This window comes from Penicillium cataractarum (assembly GCF_028827025.1).
Source record: "Penicillium cataractarum strain IBT 29864 chromosome Unknown utg000002l, whole genome shotgun sequence".
NCBI classification, from domain to species: domain Eukaryota; kingdom Fungi; phylum Ascomycota; class Eurotiomycetes; order Eurotiales; family Aspergillaceae; genus Penicillium; species Penicillium cataractarum.
In genome coordinates this window covers 46547-66134 of record NW_026622738.1, presented here as the reverse complement: position 1 = coordinate 66134, position 19588 = coordinate 46547, and the positions used below count along the sequence as shown (strand labels likewise).

The window sequence follows — 19588 nt, the reverse complement described above, 5'->3', positions numbered from 1 at the left end:
GTGATCGGCGAAGGCGACAAATCGCGCAAGGGGCTTTCTCTCCACGCTAAAGCTGCGGGCCGACCGACTAAGCCCAATGGCGTTGGTGGCGCTCAGCCGGGAGTTGGAGAATCGAGGGGGGATTTTTCCCCAACCAGCATGGGGGAAGCCGGGGAAATAGTCGAGCGGATATTGAGGGGAAAATGTGGGGAGAAAGGGTCGCGATGAGAGGAGAATGATGGTCGTATCTAGTTGATCAAATCTTGTTTAGAGAATCGTGAATAATACTGTAATAGTTACCTACTCACTTTGACAAGTCTATTTCCGGTGAGTTGCACGTGACCTGCTCCGCGTCAAAGTTTTTCCACACTTCTGCCAGTCTTCTCCGCCTGATTACTATTGGTGGAAATCACCTGATCACAGACTTTTCAGACTTTCTCGGCGCCATCCGAACAGGGATCTTTCGCTTGTGGCGTGTTGGCTCAGGCGGCTCACCGAAAGCTTGGAGAAAAGGATAAATTTTGTTCTGATATCCTGGGAGTATCTGGAATGAGATCTCGATGATACCCTCCGCATTTTTCATCTTCGATCGAGGGTTACTTCTGCTTCCCCGGCTTCTTCTGCCCCCCGCATTCTATTCCCCATCCACCGCGGGGACAGTCTCCATCCGATGGCCTCCCAAAGACCCAGTGTCGCATTTCTTTTACATAAGAACCAAACCTTCTTATCACCGGATCTGCCGTTGGGGGCGTATCGGGGCGCACTTTGCGTCTCGCCCAGCGGCCAGACGGTGGACCTCCAGGCCCCCGATGGAACCACTTTCTGCTGCTTGCGGCCATTTCGTTGGGCGGCCGATCAAACCGAGTGGAGTAGCGTTGTACTCCACGTGTGCAAGACCACCCAAGGAGCGCTCACCAAATCCTGTTAGTCATTGAAATCCGCATTTTGCCTGCAGGATGTTTCCCCCGGGCGACGTGAAATGGTGGTTCCCCAGAGATAACGCCGGATCCGAGCGCAAAGTCTTTGGCCAAGCCCATTTTCTTTTATACCGGTGCCATGGCCTCTCTTCTTCTCCTCTTACCTCTCCCTTTGTCTTCTCCGGTCAATCCGACAATCTCCCTCCTCCTCCTCCTCCTCCCCTTCCCCCCTCCTTAAGTCCCATCCTCGGCAAGATGGGCTTCGACGATGTCTCAAGTGGCCCAGACTCCAACAAGATCATGGAGTCTGACGGCGAGAAGAAGGTCTACGCCGCCCCACCACCATTCGAGAAGGATATGGTCGGCGAGATGAGCGAGGCCGAGCGCCATATCTATGACCATGGTATCAAGAAGTTTAGTCGTCTCGGTTGGAAACGACTCACCGTGGTTCTCATCGTCGAGGCCATTGCCCTCGGAAGTTTGTCCATTCCCTCAACCTTTGCCGCCCTGGGGATGGTGGCAGGTGTGATTTCCTGTGTGGGTCTTGGTCTCGTGGCCATCTATACCAGTTACATCGTCGGTCAGGTTAAGCTGGCTTTCCCAGAGGTCGCCAACTACGCCGATGCAGGTCGCTTGATGTGGGGTCGCTTTGGTTATGAACTCATCAACCTGATGCTCGCGCTGCAGTTGATTTTCTTGACCGGATCTCACTGTCTGACGGGAACGATTGCCTTCCAGAACATCACCGAGAGTGGTATTTGCTCCGTCATCTTTGGCGTGGTGTCTGCGATTATCCTGCTTTTGCTCGCCATCCCACCTAGTTTCACCGAGGTTGCCATTCTGGGTTATGTGGATTTTGCATCGATCGTTTGCGCGATTGGTATTACGATTATCGGCACTGGCATCCAGGCAACGAATGCCCCCGGTGGCCTTGCGGCCGTCAACTGGTCCGCCTGGCCCAAGCCCGACTTGACCTTTACCGAAGCGTTTATTGCGATCTCCAATATTATCTTCGCCTACAGTTTCGCCATGTGCCAGTTCTCCTTCATGGATGAGATGCACACCCCCCGTGACTTTGTCAAGTCGATCTGGACCCTGGGCATCACCGAGATTGTCATCTACACCGTGACAGGTGCGACAATCTATGCGTTTGTTGGTCAGGACGTGAAGAGCCCGGCGCTCCTCTCCGCAGGTGGTACCCTCAGCCGAGTGGCCTTTGGTGTGGCTCTGCCCGTGATCTTTATCAGTGGATCGATTAACACGGTGGTCTTCGGCCGCCTAGTGCATGGTCGGATCTTCGCCAACTCCCCGATTCGATTCATCAACACCAAGATGGGCTGGATCACGTGGTTGGGTGTTATCACCGCGGCTACGATCATTGCCTTTATCATTGCGGAAGTGATTCCGTTCTTCAGCGATCTGCTGTCCATCTCATCTGCTTTGTTCATCTCTGGCTTCAGCTTCTACTTCCCTTCGTTGATGTGGTTCCTGCTTATCCGCAAGGGTAGCTGGACCGAGCCCCGAAACCTGATCTTGACCATCATCAATGCCTTTATTGGAGTGATTGGACTGATTATTTTGGTGGCCGGTACTTATTCTAGTATCGATGATATTGTAAGTCATGGATCTTACTGGACGATCAGAGCGTCAAGTTGCTAATTCGAATGCTTTTTTAGATCATCAACTACCGGACCGGCTCCGTACGGGGTGTCTTCACTTGTGCTGCCCTGGAGTAATTGGATGAGGGCAGGCTCCTCGTGAAACTCGTTTTATTTTTCTATTGTGTTCGATTGGCCTGCGAGATCCTCCTGGAAGAGGCTGGCATGTGGCAGGCCTGTCATGAGCATGTAATAGACGAGTGGATTTACGGCGCAGATATATTTGCATTATCCTGATAGACGTCTGGGCCTGGTATTCAACCAGGGCGGGCTTTGTATATTTACATACCACATTTATAGTTGCATGGAATTTTCTCCAACCCTTTCCAGATTCTCTTACGTTGCAAATCTAGTCCGTCCCACTCAAGCTACATCCCTAAGCCGTGCTGCTATCTATCTGGTTAGCACGGATACGTCCAAATCAACATCGATTATGCAACAGGAAGGGTGGGATTATCTGGTCTGGTGTAGTGATCCTCTGCTCCTCGTTGATGTCCTGATTTCATTGATAACCGGATATCCGTTTGAGTTTTGTATGTCGAATTAAGGTTGTTTGCTCTGCTGATTGGAACGTCTTTCCTTCCAAATCGTCGGAACCAGCTTCAACATCCATCAATGAGATGGTATTCTGAACTCGCCAGCTGTACCTGGTCTTTCCGAAATATATATTTTTGGGCCTTGAGGTATGCACGGTTACCGATCTGCCAAAATTGACCACAGCCGCTGTTTGATGAGACGTCCTGATAAATGCTTCATTCATTGTTCAAATTATACGCAGAATTTGATTGAGAGCCTAGTAGGTCACGATGATTTATTTCCATCAAATGACGAGCCTTCAGCGGCGCGTTGATTGTTATCCTGCGCGGCGCCGATCAATACCCAACTCGACTTTGACTTCTAAGCTTAATCGTCCAAGCCTTTCGAAACAGGAATAGGTGGCCTACGGACCAATTATGTTAGCGCAAGGCTACAGGAACTACCATGGCGACCGCCTCTACTGTACCTTTTATGGCTCTAGAACAATCCATGCCGATCATGACGTCGTATCAGGAACAGGTCCTACCTCACGACCTTGAAGCATTCTGCTCTGACTCCCACAACGGAGGCGTAACATCGATCCTTGGTGAGACAAGATCATTGTTGATTATGGCATCTGGCAGAGGAGACTCAATTCCTCATTAGTGGCTAAAGTGGGGAAATGTCCACAAAATCCACCCTCACCAATAGACGTGAGAACACACACCTGCGAAGTATACTTTACGCTGTTTCGGGGGCCGTGATTTGTTTTTATACGGCTCGCTAACTTTATCTTATATCTCAGGCAACTGTATTACGACTCACGCGGCAAAGCTTAGCATAGACCCTGCCCTGCCTGAATGTCTATCGCAAAAAAGTCAAATCCTCCTGGCGGCATCGGGTGGCTTGATTGTGTAGCTGGATGGGACCCCCACGTGCCGACTAGGCAGACACGTGTAGTTTTGCTTGGTTATACACCACTACGAACATCGTGATTACAGTACGGAGGACTGTTTATGCTTTTCTAGAATTTCTTCAAAGTTTCCATACTCAGGGACCACTGTAAGGCTGACAGGCTGCAATATTATGCTTTTTTTTTTTCACGTAGTGATGGTGTGCCTGAAAGAGAGACTTTCGGCCATTATGAACTCTCTGTTGAGTTTCTCCCTTCCTTTCCACAGTTTCCCTGAAGAATATGTTATGAGATGTACGTTCGTTTAATCGCGGCCGTTCTGGTCTCTGTTATCTCAACATACGCCCATGCCGTTGATGAAGATTGGAACACAAATGCATCCGATCCTCTTGACTGGAGCTCAGCAGGCAGCAAAAAACCACTAGGCCATGGAGTCTTAGAAACACGAAGTACTACGACCTGTGGTCCTTCCGCCAACAACGCAGTTTGTGCATCGAACCTTTGCTGCGGGCCAAATGTATGATCTTTCGAACCCCTTGTGATTCGCCTGTCTGCAATACTGACAATTTTCAGGGGGTTTGTGGAACAGGATCCTATTATTGCGCTGCACCATCGTGTCTTTTCCAGTATGGTCCCGCCTGTGATGCGAATCAAACCCCTACAGGTGTCAATACTACCTCGGTGCCTCGACCAAAGTTAGGCAGCACTCAATATGGAGTCAGTATCAGGGACTGTGGTATCCCTGGAAAGGTTGCCCTCACGTTCGACGATGGCCCGTACATCTACACGTCGGCTCTGCTCGATATCCTGAAAGAAAAAGGGGTCAAAGCTACCTTCTTCCTCGTTGGTAATAATGGCGGCAAGGGCCAGATCAACGATCCGAAAACGGGTTATCCAGCTCTCATCCAGCGCATGTACAATGAGGGCCATCAGGTCGGAAGTCACACTTGGAGTCATGCAGACCTGTCTACCTTGACCCGCCAGCAGCGGTACGATCAGGTGGTCAAGAATGAGATTGCTCTGACGGACATTCTTGGATTCTTCCCTACTTATCTCCGTCCACCATATGAGTCCTGCAATGCAGATTGCTTGAATGATCTGAAAGACCTGGGCTATCACGTTGTGAGTCACAAATACCTATCTGAAATCCACACAACTACAATGCTAACAAAAGGTTTGTGTACAGGCAAACTATGACATCGATACACTTGACTGGCAAGGAGATTACACACGCAGCCAGAGTATCTTCTCCAGCAACCTGAAATCCGCCAGTCCTTCAGCCCGCGGCTTCATATCCCTCGCGCACGATATTCACGACAAAACCGTCCACATCTTTGCAGCATACATGATTGATACCCTCCTTGCCGCTGGCTACACAACTGCCCTGTACGGCGAATGCATGAACGATCCCCCTGCAAATTGGTATCGCAATTCGACCACGGGCGAGCCGTATACCGGTGCCTCCCACAACACCTCAACTGCCTCTAATGCCAAGTCGGTCTCGGTCAGCAGCAACTCGACGACAACGAGTATAACTCATTCGTCGACTACGGCTACCCCTAGTGCGGTTGTGGGCGGCGAGGGGGCCTTTGGAAGTCGAACAGGAAATGCGACAGTTAGTGGTACAAATGGCACTGCAAGTGGTACTAATGGGACTGCTACGAAGAGTCAGGCAACGTCGGGCATGGGTTTGAAATCTTCAGAAACAGCGGGAACATTTTTTGGGATGGGCTTGACGTGGGCAATCCTCAGTTGGCTATTCTGGATATGAGTGTGATATCGTAGTAGACAATAAGAGCGATCAACTTTACAGCTCTTGATGTTGCTACTGAACCCTTTGGAGAGATATTTGACTATCAAATTTATTATTTGTTACCTCTAAACTAGCCCGAATCTTCTTGTTAAGACCTTAGCGTTGTCTATGGGTTAGAGTGTTAGAGTTATACGGCGGTTAATAGCGGCAAAGAGAAATAGTAAACCATGTCAATCAAAATAGGTTTGCTGACGGCTACAAAGTGCAATACATAAAAGCTATCCTAAACTTTATACAGAAAAGTAAACTTGAGCTACTGTGGGGGATTGTTGACAGGCTGCGCAGACTTTCTGACCAGAAGAGGCATAATTTCAGATCCCTTCACAATCCGTGTGCATTGGATAGCCTTTTTAAATACAATCCATCATAGCTGTAGACATGTCGTAAGATAAAACCCCAGCCGAAGATATTCCGACCGTCGAATCGCCACCAATAGCGTAGTGCAAGGATGGAGGTGAATATCGGAAAAAAATTGACTTTCATGCAAGGCGTCACTATTCCTAGCAAATGCGCCCGGCGGGTCGCACTGAAAATTATATTTGAGCAATTCGTCAGCCTCATTTCGTGTACGAATTTGCCATTTTTGGATAATTCGGGAGATTTCGAGTTTACAAGGTGTAACGAGAAGAGATTCTAGAGTCGCCGTGTGTCTGATAAATCCAGGACGAAAGGCTTCATAAATTGCCCCGAAATGAGCAGCCCTGGGCGTTGGACTAGAAATGCGTGGATGGTGATATTTCCTTTTTAGGAAAGTAGATGTCACTGAATGGGCCCCGGTCTCTCCGAGTACTATTGAATTCCCTCTCGACATTTTAAAAAAAAGGCCGGGATGTCTTTTTTCTAGAACAATGGGTAGTTAGCTGCAGGACATCTGTAAGCTTACTAGAAAGGTCTAGCCTCGCACAAGAATCAGATTGTCTTGTGAGCTGAACCATTCCGAAGCGTTCTGATTTGCTGAAATGGCGAACCAAACTTGCTCAAACCGGGGGCAATTGGGGGCAAGGTTGCCATCGCTGCGCTTTCATGGATGTGGTAGCTGATCTTGAACCTTTAGTAGACCAATCGCGAGGAACTAAAAAGAAGTCTAGCCTCGATGCGTATCATGTTTCTTCCCCTGCAGCAGGCAATAATTCGGCGACCAAAAAAGGTGTTTGGTGGCCGGACCTAACCGAGATGCACGCTGCAAGGGAGGATTTTCTGGAACGTCCAAATGAGAATCATAATATTATTATGATTATTCGCATGCGCAGGGTAGGACCACGTGCAGGCACGTGTGCAGTAGTGAAGAGATTTAGTATACTTCTGTCGAGGTGTAGACTGTCAGTCGAGCGCAATCATTCGTGGATTGTTCCAAATTTAAAGTATCCAAAATGGGGTTCCCCCGACCGATCAAAGGTATCAAAAGTGGCGCTAACAAGTCAACTCGGGCCCACGTGCTGGATCTATTGGCTCGAGAGGCGGCGGAGATCTGAAACAAGCTTCGAACTGACTGGCAGCTGCACTACAACATTGTCCTATACGGGAGTCCATACAGTACTACCACTAGGTCTAGTATACTCGACACGAGAGTATCTCATTTCGTGAAAACACAATACACTTTTGCCTGGAAATGATATTTGGATCAGCATGTGCTCGTTCATTAGGTGACTGCCATATTATGGTAGCCTACAGTAAGCTCCTATATCTACTACTAGACAAACTTCTTCCATTCTTCTTTATACCTTTTCTTGAATAGCTTCTAACCTACCCAATCACTTCATATCGCTTAGATTGTCAACCTCCGGGCGCAACCCCGTCAACGTGCTCGAGCAAAGCAATCTCGGGCTTTTCCCAAACGCCATCTTGGCATCGGGCGACCGTGGGTGGTCAAAGTGGCAGTTCTTGGCAAGCCATCCACGGGCTTGGCGTCGAGGATCCATTGGTGAACTTGAAGCCTCTCTCTTGGCACGGCTGGCCTCCATTGTCCATTCAGCTCTCCGCAATCAAGCACGATGCTCTGGTTCAGTATATCAAAGACTCCTACAGCCATTGAACCACCACCATTCCACCAAGCCTAGGCCAAGCTTGTGAGGAGGTCGACAAGCCTCTTCCAAGCCTACCTAAGCCTTTATGCCCAGAGAAATGAGCCAGCCCTAGTGGAGTGTGTGGTTGACCACACTTTTTTGCCCTCCACTGTAACTGAGTAAGCACGACGAGAGGGCAAAAAAAGTGTGTTTATAAAGGGGGCAACGATCCCCCTGCCCTTGACTGGAAACCACCCAGCTTATTTCTCTCCAACCTTCTGGATAGCCCTATCAAGGCTAATACAGTCCTCAGTCATGGCTGGTGCTCTTACCTCGGGCGGCAACTCTGCCTTCCGCAACCACAACAATGACTTTGCTCATATTGAGGATCCCATTGAGCGTCGTCGCCTCGCTCTAGCGGAGATTGACAATGCCAAGTTCGGCTGGTACCACGTTCGTGCCATCGTCGTGGCCGGTGTTGGTTTCTTCACCGACTCCTATGATATCTTCGCTATCAACTTGGCTTCCAGCATGTTGGGTGTCGTCTTCTGGCAGGATGCCAAGTCCAGCCCTGGCAAGATCCCTTCCACTGCCGATACTGCCATCAAGGTCTCTACCTCCGGTGGTACTGTCATCGGTCAGCTTCTCTTTGGTTGGCTGGCGGACCGAATCGGTCGTAAGCGCATGTATGGTATTGAGTTGATCATCATCATCATGGCCACTCTCGCTCAGGCTCTTTCTTCCGACTCTCCTGCTATCTCTATCGTTGGTATCCTCATCTTCTGGCGTGTCATTATGGGTGTTGGTATTGGTGGCGACTACCCTCTTTCCTCTATCATCACATCTGAGTATGTTTCTCTCTACCCTGTCCTTTTCTTTTGGAGTATTCTGCTAACCAGTCTGTTCCTACTAGGTTCGCTACGACGAAATGGCGTGGTGCTATGATGGGTTCCGTCTTTGCCATGCAGGGTATCGGTCAGTTCGCGGCTGCCATCGTGGCCCTGATTGTGACCGTCGGCTTCAAGGAATCTCTGGAGACTGCTACCTCCGTTGGCAAGTGTTCCGGTGTTTGCCAGCTCGCTGTTGATAAGATGTGGCGTGTCGTCATCGGTTTCGGTGCCGTTCCCGCTTGCATTGCCCTCTACTACCGTCTCACTATCCCCGAAACCCCCCGCTATACCTTCGATGTCGCTCGTGATATCGTCAAGGCCGATGAGGATGTCCGTGCCTACATTGCTGGTAAGCGCGAGGGCCACCCCGACGAGGTCCGTCGTGCTTCCGTCATCCAGAACCAGACGAGCGATCTGGTTGCCCCCAAGGCCAGCTGGGCCGATTTCTGGCGCCACTATTCCCAGTGGAAGAATGGCAGTATCCTCCTCGGTACCGCCGGTTCTTGGTTCTTCCTTGATGTTGGTAAGTACTCTTGTTTCTCTCGGTCCTGTTGAAATCCGACACCAGCTAACATGGGCTATATAGCCTACTACGGTCTTGGTCTCAACAACTCTATTATCCTTGCTGCCATTGGCTGGACTGGTGGTAGCACCGTCTACGAGACCTTCCGTCGCAATGCCGTTGGTAACCTGATCCTGATTTGTGCCGGTGCTATTCCTGGCTACTGGGTGACCGTCGCTACCGTCGATACCATTGGACGTAAGCCCATCCAGCTCATGGGCTTCACCATCTTGACCATCGTCTTCATCGTGATCGGGTTTGCCTACGACCCTCTGCTCAAGTCCAACAACGGTCTGTTGGGTCTCTACGTCGTTGCCCAGTTCTTCTTCAACTTCGGACCCAACGCCACGACTTTCATCGTCCCCGGAGAGTGCTTCCCTACCCGCTACCGTTCCACTTCTCACGGTATCTCTGCCGCGTCCGGCAAGGTTGGTGCCATTATCGCCCAGTGTGTCTTCGGACCTCTGGTTCACAAGGGCGCCAAGGACTCCTCGTCCACCCCCTGGCTCAAGCATGTCATGCAAATCTTCGCTCTGTTCATGCTCTGCGGTGTCTTCACCAGTCTGCTCATTCCCGAGACCAAGCGCAAGACCTTGGAGGAGCTGTCCGGTGAAGATCAAAACACTCTCGTCACTCCTTCTCCCATGATTCACCCCGAGAAGGTTTCCAACGAGAACAGCCCCGAGACCCTGCCCGTTTAATTGGGGACCCGCTAGGCCATCTTTTCGACTCCCAGGTGTCTCGGTACCTTGTGTGCCTTGACCTGTAACTTAAACCCTTTTTTTGTCCTTTTGTATCACATACCCTATAACTACCACATACCGCAGCTTATTAATAGAATGAACGGAAGTGCTGTAAAATGAATCCGTGCTGTTAGTAATTTATTAGACTAAGCTATAATTAAGAATCGAAGCCCTGGATCGGACCGTCCATGAGATTCCGCGGTTCATGACGGTTCATGACGAACGGATTCCACGAGTAGCGCACGTTTAGGCGGAAAAAAAAAGAAGAAGTGAAAAAAGCCGATGGGCGAGTGGCCATTTCCATTGATGCTTAAATAGCCCCCGATCCCCCGAAAAGGTGTCGTGTTTCTCTTTCCCTTCTTCTTCTTCTTCTCTCCTCCCATTCTAAGGCGCATTCGGCTGCCCTTTCCTAGTTTCACCACCATTTTACAGCGCAACTACACGCGACTACACAAGAGAACTTATTCTTGTCTAATCTGCCTACGCCAACCCTGCGATTTCATCTGCCTCTTTCTCCTCCTGGAAATTCCTGGAGGTCGCAACCCCCCAAGCAACATGTCGGAGCAACTACCATCACCGTCGGCCACCGACTCCAAAGATCTCACGACAGAACCCACAAATTCCATCCCCGAGCTATCTACCTACGTCACGACTGATGCAGACGAGATCCTCTCTGCCCACCGGTTGGTCGCCGACAGCGTCGCGCAACAACGCCAACTAGCTGCGCGAGCCATCATCTTCCACCCTATCTGGCTCGGAGCCATGGTCGCGGTAATCGCCGTCGTCTACAAGATGCTATACCACGACTCGTCCGATCTCCCCTTGATCGCAACCACGGGCGCGGGATGTGTCATGGCCGGGTTAACGGTGGTGCGAGTGTTCACGGGCGGATACATCGAGCATGCTGAACATGTGGGCACGAGGGCCTGGCTGGAGGATGAGGATGGTGAAGATCAAGTGCAGGAGATTCTCGTGACCAAATTTGGCGAGCAGATCATCGGCGCGCTGATTGTCAAGGGTGTTCGGGAAGGTCGCAAGGTGCACGGGGTCATTCGGGCGTGGACGGTGCGGCAGAAGTATCGCGGCAAGGGAGTGGGATCTGGATTGCTCGAGGAGGCGATTCAACTCTGTCAGAAGAGACGGTGGAAGGGGCCTGAGTTTGACGAGGAGCATGCGAACGCGAAGAGGGTGTTGCCAACGCTGTTTAATGGACCGTTTGAGAGACGTGAGAGACGGGCGAGGGGGGCTTTGGAAAAGTTGGTGAAGAAGAAGTAGAATATGGGAGAGAGATAGAATGTTTTACACTAATTCTGAATGATTTACATCATATTCATTGAATCAACGTCAACTTTGGACTTTCAAAGGGACGAGTCTCTCGAGGATATAAATCACATGACCTCTTATCTTATCGCTAATCTCTAACTAGTACTAGAGAGATAATAAAAATGAGGGTGATAGTTACTGGTGAAATATAATATAATCAATATCATGATGATGATGCTCTAATTCTATAGATCTAGATTGATTGCTCCCCTCTATGTCTCAAAGCGCTCATGCAATCGTGATGCGAGAACGTAAAGTTCAAAGTGTATTATAACAGGTAGTCGGTGAAGGAAGGATATATTTGGTGACAAGAATACTTGAAAAAGGTACCTATGGGAGGAAGGAGAGGGCGGAGCACGCCCGGGAAATGTAGAGTATAGGGTGAAGTGCTATATAGTCCAATGCCAAGGTTCGATGGCTTCAATAAATGGAAGAAAATAAGGCAAAGAGGAAGGGCGGATTGTCGATATGGTCATCCGAGATGGAGTTATGAACAAAGGGAAAGATTCCAGGTTATGTGTATTTCTGAGACGAGCAGAAAAAAAAAGGAAAATGTCCATCGCGGCTAAGATCAACTAGCCTCGGTAAGTACTTAGTCCTCTGCAACCGAAAGATGAAGCGCAAGGTTCAGGATAATGCATCGCTAAGATCCCTTCCGCGCAAACTTCTTGAGGTCATCTAGGTGCCACTTGTGAACACGGAAGTGATAATATGTCGGCGTGGTGATGAAGACATTCAAGATAATGTACGACCACATAATGCGCGAACCCCGCCATTGCAGGCTATCATAGATGTTTGAGCTAGCAAGGAATTGATCGGGTTTGGAAAGAGAACAGTATTCGCAATCAACTATTGCATTGGAGTTCTGCAAAACACCGGCCAGCAAGGCCGGAATATCTCCCTAGATATGTTTGACAGGTTTGTCTAGCGGGTGGCAAGGCTTTGACTTTTTATGCTCATATTACGAGTCTTCAATAGGCACCTTGAAGTATAATTATAACATTGAACATTGTTTGGATGAGGAACAACCGGGCATTCCAGTTGTTAATCTATGCCGAGTCAACTACACAGGATATTGATTTCCAGGGTCATTCTTTCTTTCTAACAATTCGAATGGGATCAAAAACATTCTATCCTGAGAGCAAATGCAAATTAGGACGAAAAAAGATAACCGTTTAATCAATGGTACCTTCGGGCAGAATGGAAACATAATCCAGAGGCGCAAGCTCACTGCCATCAGGTTGACCGACGATTTTCAGCCAGTCGCCCTTTTCCACCTTAACTCCATAGAAGGTAACTCTGGTTGCCGAGTGACCATCCAAGTACTCCGAGAAATCATGTCCAAGCTTGTCTTCCAGATCACCAGTCCAAGTTCCAATCAATTTCTCGCCGAGGAAAACCTCGTACTTGGCCCGTCCACCTAGATGGTCAAAGTAGTTTACAGCAATATCGTATGTACCAGACGGGAATGCAAGTTCCTTCTGGGCAGTCCCGGGCGCCTCGTTTGTTTCGGTGATGATGGCCTTTCCCCCAGATGCTGCCTCGGTGGGTGTGACAGAAACGACCTTGTAACCAGACAACTGCATGTCTTCGGCCTCGATACGCCATTGGTGATTTCCGACACGGTTTCTCTCATCCGGAATACCACATTTCGCGAAGTAGAAGTAGTTAACGCTGTCCCGCCAGACAAGAGCATGACCAGCCTGATACTGCAATTTGAATGCAACATGCTCAAAACGATGTTCATCAATCAGCCCCTTCAATTTTGCCCACTCCAAAGGGAAGGTTTGGGCATGCGCGGCACCTTCATAGTGTGCATCATAGAAATGTTGGATAACTGTCTTGCCAGACTTCAAACGATGAGTATAGGGCACGTGATGGAACCAGAGAAGAAGGTTATCAGGGGTCGATTCGATGTCCTCAAATCTTGCAGCGACCTCGGGGGGTATTGGCCTGAGTTCCCAGATCCAGTAGCGACCGTCCGATCCATGCCAATAGAATGCGCGTTGGCCCGTGTCCATTGACCCCAGCCGTTACCGTCTTGGGAGCCTGGGCTTGGACCGTAGTGGGTGTATATGATGTCGCAGAGGGTCTGGATACCTAGGTTTCCGCTATAGTTCTCATAGGTAGGCCATGACTCCATTGATATCTTTGTGATAGTGTCAACGATGGTCTCGTCGAGACCAAAGGTGAGACGGGTCCATTCTTGAATGATGGAGACTGGGTCTGAGAGCGGGTCCCAGGCTATACGACCGTAGGCATAGAGGTTGGACATGGAGAGATGATGTCCGATCCAAGTTGTATCACTTCCGATGTTGAGAACCGTCGTATAGCCACTGCGGTTCCACCCAAGGCGTTCACCAGAGACAATGTCGCGGATGCGAGAGGCACCACCATCGATTCTCATGTCGAAATCGAGTATCTCTCTCCACAGAGGAGCCATATAAACAAAATGAGACTGTTGGCCGAGATACTCCTGGGCAACCTGGAACTCGATGGCAGCTTTAGTCTTGCGAAGGTTGGCCAACAAGGGAGAGGGCGGCTCGCGAACTTGGAAGTCGATAGGGCCCCATTTGATCTGGACAATGACATTGTCATCAAACTCCCCATCTAGCTCCTTGAAGTAATCAACCGCCGCATTGGCACGATCATGTTTCCACACAGACTCATCGAGGTGATGGTTGTAAACAAAGGCGCGATACATGACGACGCCATCACCGTGAGGTTTCAAGGCTCGAGCAAACATATTGGCACCATCGGCCAAGGTACGGTTGTACGTCAGGGGTCCTGGCTGACCCTCCGAGTTGGCCTTGATGGTGTATCCGACAAGATCTGGAACCTTCTGGTATACCTTTGCTGTGATCTTGTGCCACCAGTCGTTGACAGCGGGGTCTAAGGGGTCAGAGGTAGGTAGTCCACCAAACTCTTTGGGCGAGTCAAAGTATAATGAGATACCAATCCGTACTCCCCATGGGCGCATGGCATCTGCAATGCGACTTAGGCCATCGAGATTCGACTCGCTGAAAAGCTTCGGGTTTGCATTGACGTTGTTGACGACGACGGCATTGACGCGGATGGACGAGAGGAGCCGAGCAAACTGAGATATGCGGGTCATGTCTTTCATGACCTCACCATCTCTGAAGAAGATAGATGGCCCTGCATATCCTCGCTCGATACTTCCGTCAAGGTTGTCCCACTGATTGACCCATCGGATAGGTGCACTCGGGTTGTTTGCAGACGCAATAGGAGCAAAGTTTCCTTGTGCCAGACGCATGAGGTACTCAAAGGCACCGTATATAGCACCACATTCATTCTGACCGATGATGTGGACGCAGCTGTTGCCGGCATGGGTATTCAGCCAGAAACCATCCTCCTTGAGTACCGGAATGCCATTTGTATTACCACCGGCCGAAGAGAACGAGTCAAGGGTTCCGACGACGATCGATGACGAAGGTTCACTTGTCAATTGACAGTGGATGTCAATCTTCTGGCCAAGAATACGTTTCAGCCCATCTTGTAGCTCTTTTCCAGCCGTGTAAACCGGGCTCGTCTCATCTGTGTTCAGGACAATGATGCTCGAATAACGCTGCTGGGTGCTGCTCAATGCCGTGGAAAGCGCAGCGTACCGCAGCCACCCATCGAGACCGGTTTCGATTGTCATTTTCTGACAGAATTGATGCAGATTGCAGTCTCAGAACAACAAAAATATAGGTTCTTTCCCCTCAGCGGGGTAGACACACGAATTTATTGGATTCTGGGTTATGCGCAATTTACCCGCCACAGGCTAAGATTATACAGCGCACTCGTTAGCTATGATTGGACATAATATGAATTCAACCACTTTTTTCACAGCTACCGGTGGGCGTGGGGGTAGCAATCACCGGGACAAAGGTCTGTATCTATTTACCCATGACTCTGCTTACTCCGAAGATGTACTGAAGCCTCGATCTGGTAAATATGACGTCGATTTGGGTTTTATAAAACATTCTACAGGGCATGTCTCGTCCCCGAGCTGAATATTATGCTCTTAAGCATTCGGATACAAATTCAATTTCGTATTACCTCACACTGCACATCACCCGTATAATAACCCCATCAAATCAAATCTCCGGCCCACGTAATGATAGATCCACCACCTACTCCTGCTTGGTAATATTTTCCGCGGCATCATCGTCAATTTGTGCATCTTTGAACTCCCAGGCCTTCAGGTTCTTCGAGAATAAGATGTCGAGCTCTTCATAGGTGCGTCCTTGAGACTCTGGGAGGCGGAAATAAGCCCAAGTTGTAATGACAATAGTGAAACCAGCAGCCAAGAATGCCGTCTTGCCTTTCCAGTTGCCTTCAGTTGGATTGAGAGTGTACGGAGCGACAGTGGAGCTGAAGACATTTGCAACGTTGTAGGCATTTCGTGCAAGGGAAATACTCTTGGAGCGCAGTCGAGTGGAGGAAATCTCCCCAACAATGATGAAAGCAAGAGGGCCGAGTGTGAGCTCGTAAAAGACATACCAAAGGAGATACATCGCCGATTCTCCATAGCCCAAACCAGAAGTTTGGGGCTGTACACATGCCATGATACCCAGAATCAGCATAGAACAGCCCATGCCAATATATCCACCGAACAGGACGGGCCGACGACCGTAGTTGCCAGTGATGAAGACAGATAGCAAGGTGCAAAGAAAGTGAATACCACTCTGACCAACGCTCATTTTGTATGCATCGGCGGCAGCCAGTCCAGCTTGTTCGTAGAAGTACGTAGCATAGGATGTGATGGCAAAGCCACTGAGGACCTGAGAAGTCCAGACAATGCAGCCAATCTCCGTGCGCCAGGCATTGCTCCCACGAAAGCAATCAATAAATGATGCTCCCTCGGTCATGGCCATTTCCAGCTTGGTCGTTTGAATCATCAGAGCAACAGACTTCTTGGCGTGATCCGGATCTTGAGATGACGAAAGGCGCTTAATAGACTTCTCGGCGTCCGGAATACGGCCCTTGCGGACCAACCACCAGGGAGACTCGGGCGCAAATATAAGGACAGGAACGATGATCACGGGCCAAACCCACTGCACAGCAAGGGGGATACGCCAAGCCCATTCGTCCGTACGATGCTCGAGACTGTCCAAGATACCGGTGGCCACAAACTGACCAATACCCCAACAGAGCACAACATATGTTTCGAGATAGGAACGAAGGACGACGGGCGCAACTTCTGAGGCGTATGCAGGAGCCAAAGTAGTAAACACACCCCATGCAAGACCGCAGAGGAGCTCTCCAACGAAGAGGATTTGAATATTCTTTGCAAAGAAAGGGATGAAAAGAACGCCGGTCAGGAAGGCTAATGTACCCAAGCAGGTCTTCTTGTGGCCCCATCTCTCAGTCAAGAAGGCGTTGATATAAATGCCGACGATATTGCCTAGCGGACTAGCAAGACCAAGTGCAGTCTGCCACTTGGCCTCCAGTTGGTAAGAGCCTGGTTTGCTAGTCTCGTGGCCGAACCTTTTCTGAAAAGCAGGGAAACCGAAGAGAGAACCGATCAAGGCAGTGTCGTAACCGTCAAGGATCACGACTAGGGAGACCACCATCGTCCACATACATGCTTTGGGATACAGCTTAACAGCATCAACGAAACCTAATCTATGCTCCTCTGCGGTCGCGTTCCGTGCATCTTCGGCCAACCCAACCCAACCTTGAAGTTCGTGATCTGGAGCAATGTCTTCATGGTGGGTAACATGATGACCAGTGTCCGCTTTGGGCCCCTGCGCGGTAGACATTGTGGTTTTGCCGATCGTAATTTATGTCCAGGAAGATGTGAGTCTCAACAAAACTCTATACAAGTGTAGTGCATGGGGAGCCGCTTCTTATGAACCACTCCCCTTACTCTTCAAAGCGGCGAAGAGCACATCCTGGATGGCTGTGGAATGCACTGAATGGGACAGCCAATTTTGCCGGTCCGCATAAAAGCCCATGTCATCCTTGTGACCCAACTGAGCCGAGTTGTAGCCCAATTGGTGACATTCGTAAGAGCTTGTAATTCAAAAGGTGGGGGTCCATAAAGGATTGATTGGTGGGTTTTCGGATTGGCTGACGCGTGGGGGTAAGCCACCAATGTCTTAGCCCAAGCTACGAGATATATCATTCTCTGGCTTGTAGCTACCACTAAGGGGAGTATCGCCGATCTACCTATTACACATACAGTGAACCTGGAGAACTTCAGAGTAAATCCGTTTGATGTGTATTCTGAGGTATGGGGTTTAGGTAGGGATACAGGGTGAAACCGACTAGAATAATAGTCCAACATCCAGGCCGATTTGAGAACGGAGTCGCCTTCCCCGCACCCGCACGCGCTATTCCCCAGACTAACCAAAATATGGGGGAAAACATAGAACCACACCGTGATCACACGGGGAATTGGGGCTAAATGCCATTTTGGCGGCACTAACCGGCTAATTATTGCAGCCAACAGAGATTAGACTAGTAGGCTCTCGGGTGGAAGTGAGGGGTGGTTATGTCGAAGCGAAATGCAACTAAACTACTGTAGAAAGAAATCCCTGCTAGCGCCTGAGACGGAATATTCAAGTTGGCCTTTATCCAGGAATAAGGCTTAATGTGCAAATTATGCTAAATTGCTCATGCTTGGTGGTGCTTGTAATGACGCCAAGCTATCTCCAAAAATTCCTGGGGTAGACTTGCGAATTTTTAAACTGGATCTATCCCCTGCGTAAAGAATTTGGACCTTACTCAGTTATTCAATCTCAATTACTTTCTTTCCTCAGTCTCGATGAAGTTCTCCATGATTGACAAGCTGTTCCTGCTCAACGCGCTAGTCGCGAGGGTCACAGCAACGCCCACGTCATCATCGCTGGTCTCCGTGTCTGTCAATCCCAAGGTTCAGTTCCAGGAAATCGACGGCTTCGGAGCCTCTCAAGCCTTTCAACGTGCAGAGGATATCTTCGGAAAATATGGTTTGCCCGCTGTGAATCAGAGCCTCGTTCTGAATCTCCTCTATGACAAGGACATCGGCGCGGGATTCACCATTCTCCGGAATGGAATTGGCTCCAGTAATACTTCCGACAGCAACTTCATGAACTCTATCGCGCCGACAAATGCGGGGGGGCCCGACGCAAAGCCCGAGTATGTCTGGGATCACTACAACAGCGGCCAATTCCCTCTCGCCCAACAAGCCTACGCTCGAGGTCTTCAAACCCTGTACGCTGATGCTTGGTCAGCCCCGGGTTATATGAAAACCAATGATGATGAGAACAATGGTGGCTACCTCTGTGGTGTGACCAATGAGTCGTGTGCAAGTGGGAATTGGATGCAGGCTTATGCCAATTATCTCGTCCAGTACGCGCGCTTTTACAAAGAGTCCGGAGTAGACGTCACACATCTGGGCTTTTTGAATGAGCCTCAGTTTGCTGCTAGCTATGCTGGAATGCTTTCAAACGGCACGCAAGCAGCTGACTTTATTCGAGTGCTAGCCAAGACTATCAAAAAGTCCGGTCTCAGTCTCAAGATCAATTGCTGTGATGGCATAGGCTGGGATGACCAAGAAGCGATGATGGCCGGTTTGGAAGCGGGTCCTGATCCAGCTATCAACTACCTCGACGTCGTGACTGGCCACGGATATGATTCCGCGCCCACTTATCCTCTCAGTACCAACAAGAAGACCTGGCAGTCCGAGTGGGCCGATTTGACTGGAGCCTTTACTCCTTATACTTTCTACGAAAACGGGGGTCCTGGAGAGGGACTGACTTGGGCGAATCACATCCAGGTTGCCCTGAGAGACGCCGAAGTTAGCGGGTTTCTCTACTGGATTGGGGCCGAGAACTCCACTACAAATAGCGGCCTGATAAACCTCATCAACAATGAGGTCATTCCATCTAAGAGATTTTGGGCTTTTGCTCAGTTCAGCAAGTTCGTGCGTCCTGGTGCTCGTCGCATTGCAGCCGTTAGCTCTCACGCAAATCTCACCGTCAGCTCGTTCGAAAACGAAGATGGACGCATTGCTACGCAGTTGCTGAACCAGGGTAATTCAGACGTTGAAGTCAGCGTAGTGATAACTGGTCTGAAGTCGGGTGTACGGGTCAAGCCTTACCTCACGAATAACAAGTATGATTTGGAACCCCTATCTTCCGTCTCCTTGGGAAATGGCGGATCATTCAAGGCTGAGGTTCCTGCATGGTCAATGGTTACTTACTTGACTATATGATCGATTTATGTACATTTAGATACATATGCCCTTCACTGTGTCACTGTATATAGCTCTTAAACTCG

The 19588-nt window shown here is 49.6% G+C and overlaps 7 protein-coding genes across 7 annotated transcripts; 5 read left to right on the top strand and 2 right to left on the bottom strand.

Moving 5' to 3' along the window:
• Positions 1-935: 935 nt before the first annotated feature.
• On the top strand, positions 936-2632 carry N7496_002089 (N amino acid transport system protein; the record flags this gene model as incomplete). The annotated part of the gene is made up of 2 exons (XM_056695020.1): positions 936-2510; positions 2573-2632. 2 exons carry the CDS (start codon positions 936-938, stop codon positions 2630-2632), a joined length of 1635 nt encoding a protein of 544 aa, XP_056557232.1.
• A 1643-nt stretch (positions 2633-4275) lies between these two features.
• N7496_002088 (uncharacterized protein) lies at positions 4276-5754 on the top strand (the record flags this gene model as incomplete). The annotated part of the gene is made up of 3 exons (XM_056695019.1): positions 4276-4500; positions 4557-5105; positions 5170-5754. 3 exons carry the CDS (start codon positions 4276-4278, stop codon positions 5752-5754), a joined length of 1359 nt encoding a protein of 452 aa, XP_056557231.1.
• A 1793-nt stretch (positions 5755-7547) lies between these two features.
• N7496_002087 (uncharacterized protein) lies at positions 7548-7757 on the bottom strand (the record flags this gene model as incomplete). The annotated part of the gene is made up of 1 exon (XM_056695018.1): positions 7548-7757. The coding sequence occupies one exon, from the start codon at positions 7755-7757 to the stop codon at positions 7548-7550; it is 210 nt and encodes a 69-aa protein (XP_056557230.1).
• Positions 7758-8114: 357 nt separating this feature from the next.
• On the top strand, positions 8115-9952 carry N7496_002086 (Repressible high-affinity phosphate permease; the record flags this gene model as incomplete). Its single annotated transcript, XM_056695017.1, has 3 exons — positions 8115-8647; positions 8713-9212; positions 9276-9952. 3 exons carry the CDS (start codon positions 8115-8117, stop codon positions 9950-9952), a joined length of 1710 nt encoding a protein of 569 aa, XP_056557229.1.
• Positions 9953-10549: 597 nt separating this feature from the next.
• Positions 10550-11269, top strand: N7496_002085 (GNAT family N-acetyltransferase; the record flags this gene model as incomplete). The annotated part of the gene is made up of 1 exon (XM_056695016.1): positions 10550-11269. The coding sequence occupies one exon, from the start codon at positions 10550-10552 to the stop codon at positions 11267-11269; it is 720 nt and encodes a 239-aa protein (XP_056557228.1).
• A 1223-nt stretch (positions 11270-12492) lies between these two features.
• Positions 12493-14978, bottom strand: N7496_002084 (uncharacterized protein; the record flags this gene model as incomplete). The annotated part of the gene is made up of 2 exons (XM_056695015.1): positions 12493-13154; positions 13202-14978. 2 exons carry the CDS (start codon positions 14976-14978, stop codon positions 12493-12495), a joined length of 2439 nt encoding a protein of 812 aa, XP_056557227.1.
• A 3114-nt stretch (positions 14979-18092) lies between these two features.
• Positions 18093-19523, top strand: N7496_002083 (glycoside hydrolase family 30 protein; the record flags this gene model as incomplete). Its single annotated transcript, XM_056695014.1, has 1 exon — positions 18093-19523. One exon carries the CDS (start codon positions 18093-18095, stop codon positions 19521-19523), a length of 1431 nt encoding a protein of 476 aa, XP_056557226.1.
• Between the last annotated feature and the right edge of the window lie 65 nt (positions 19524-19588).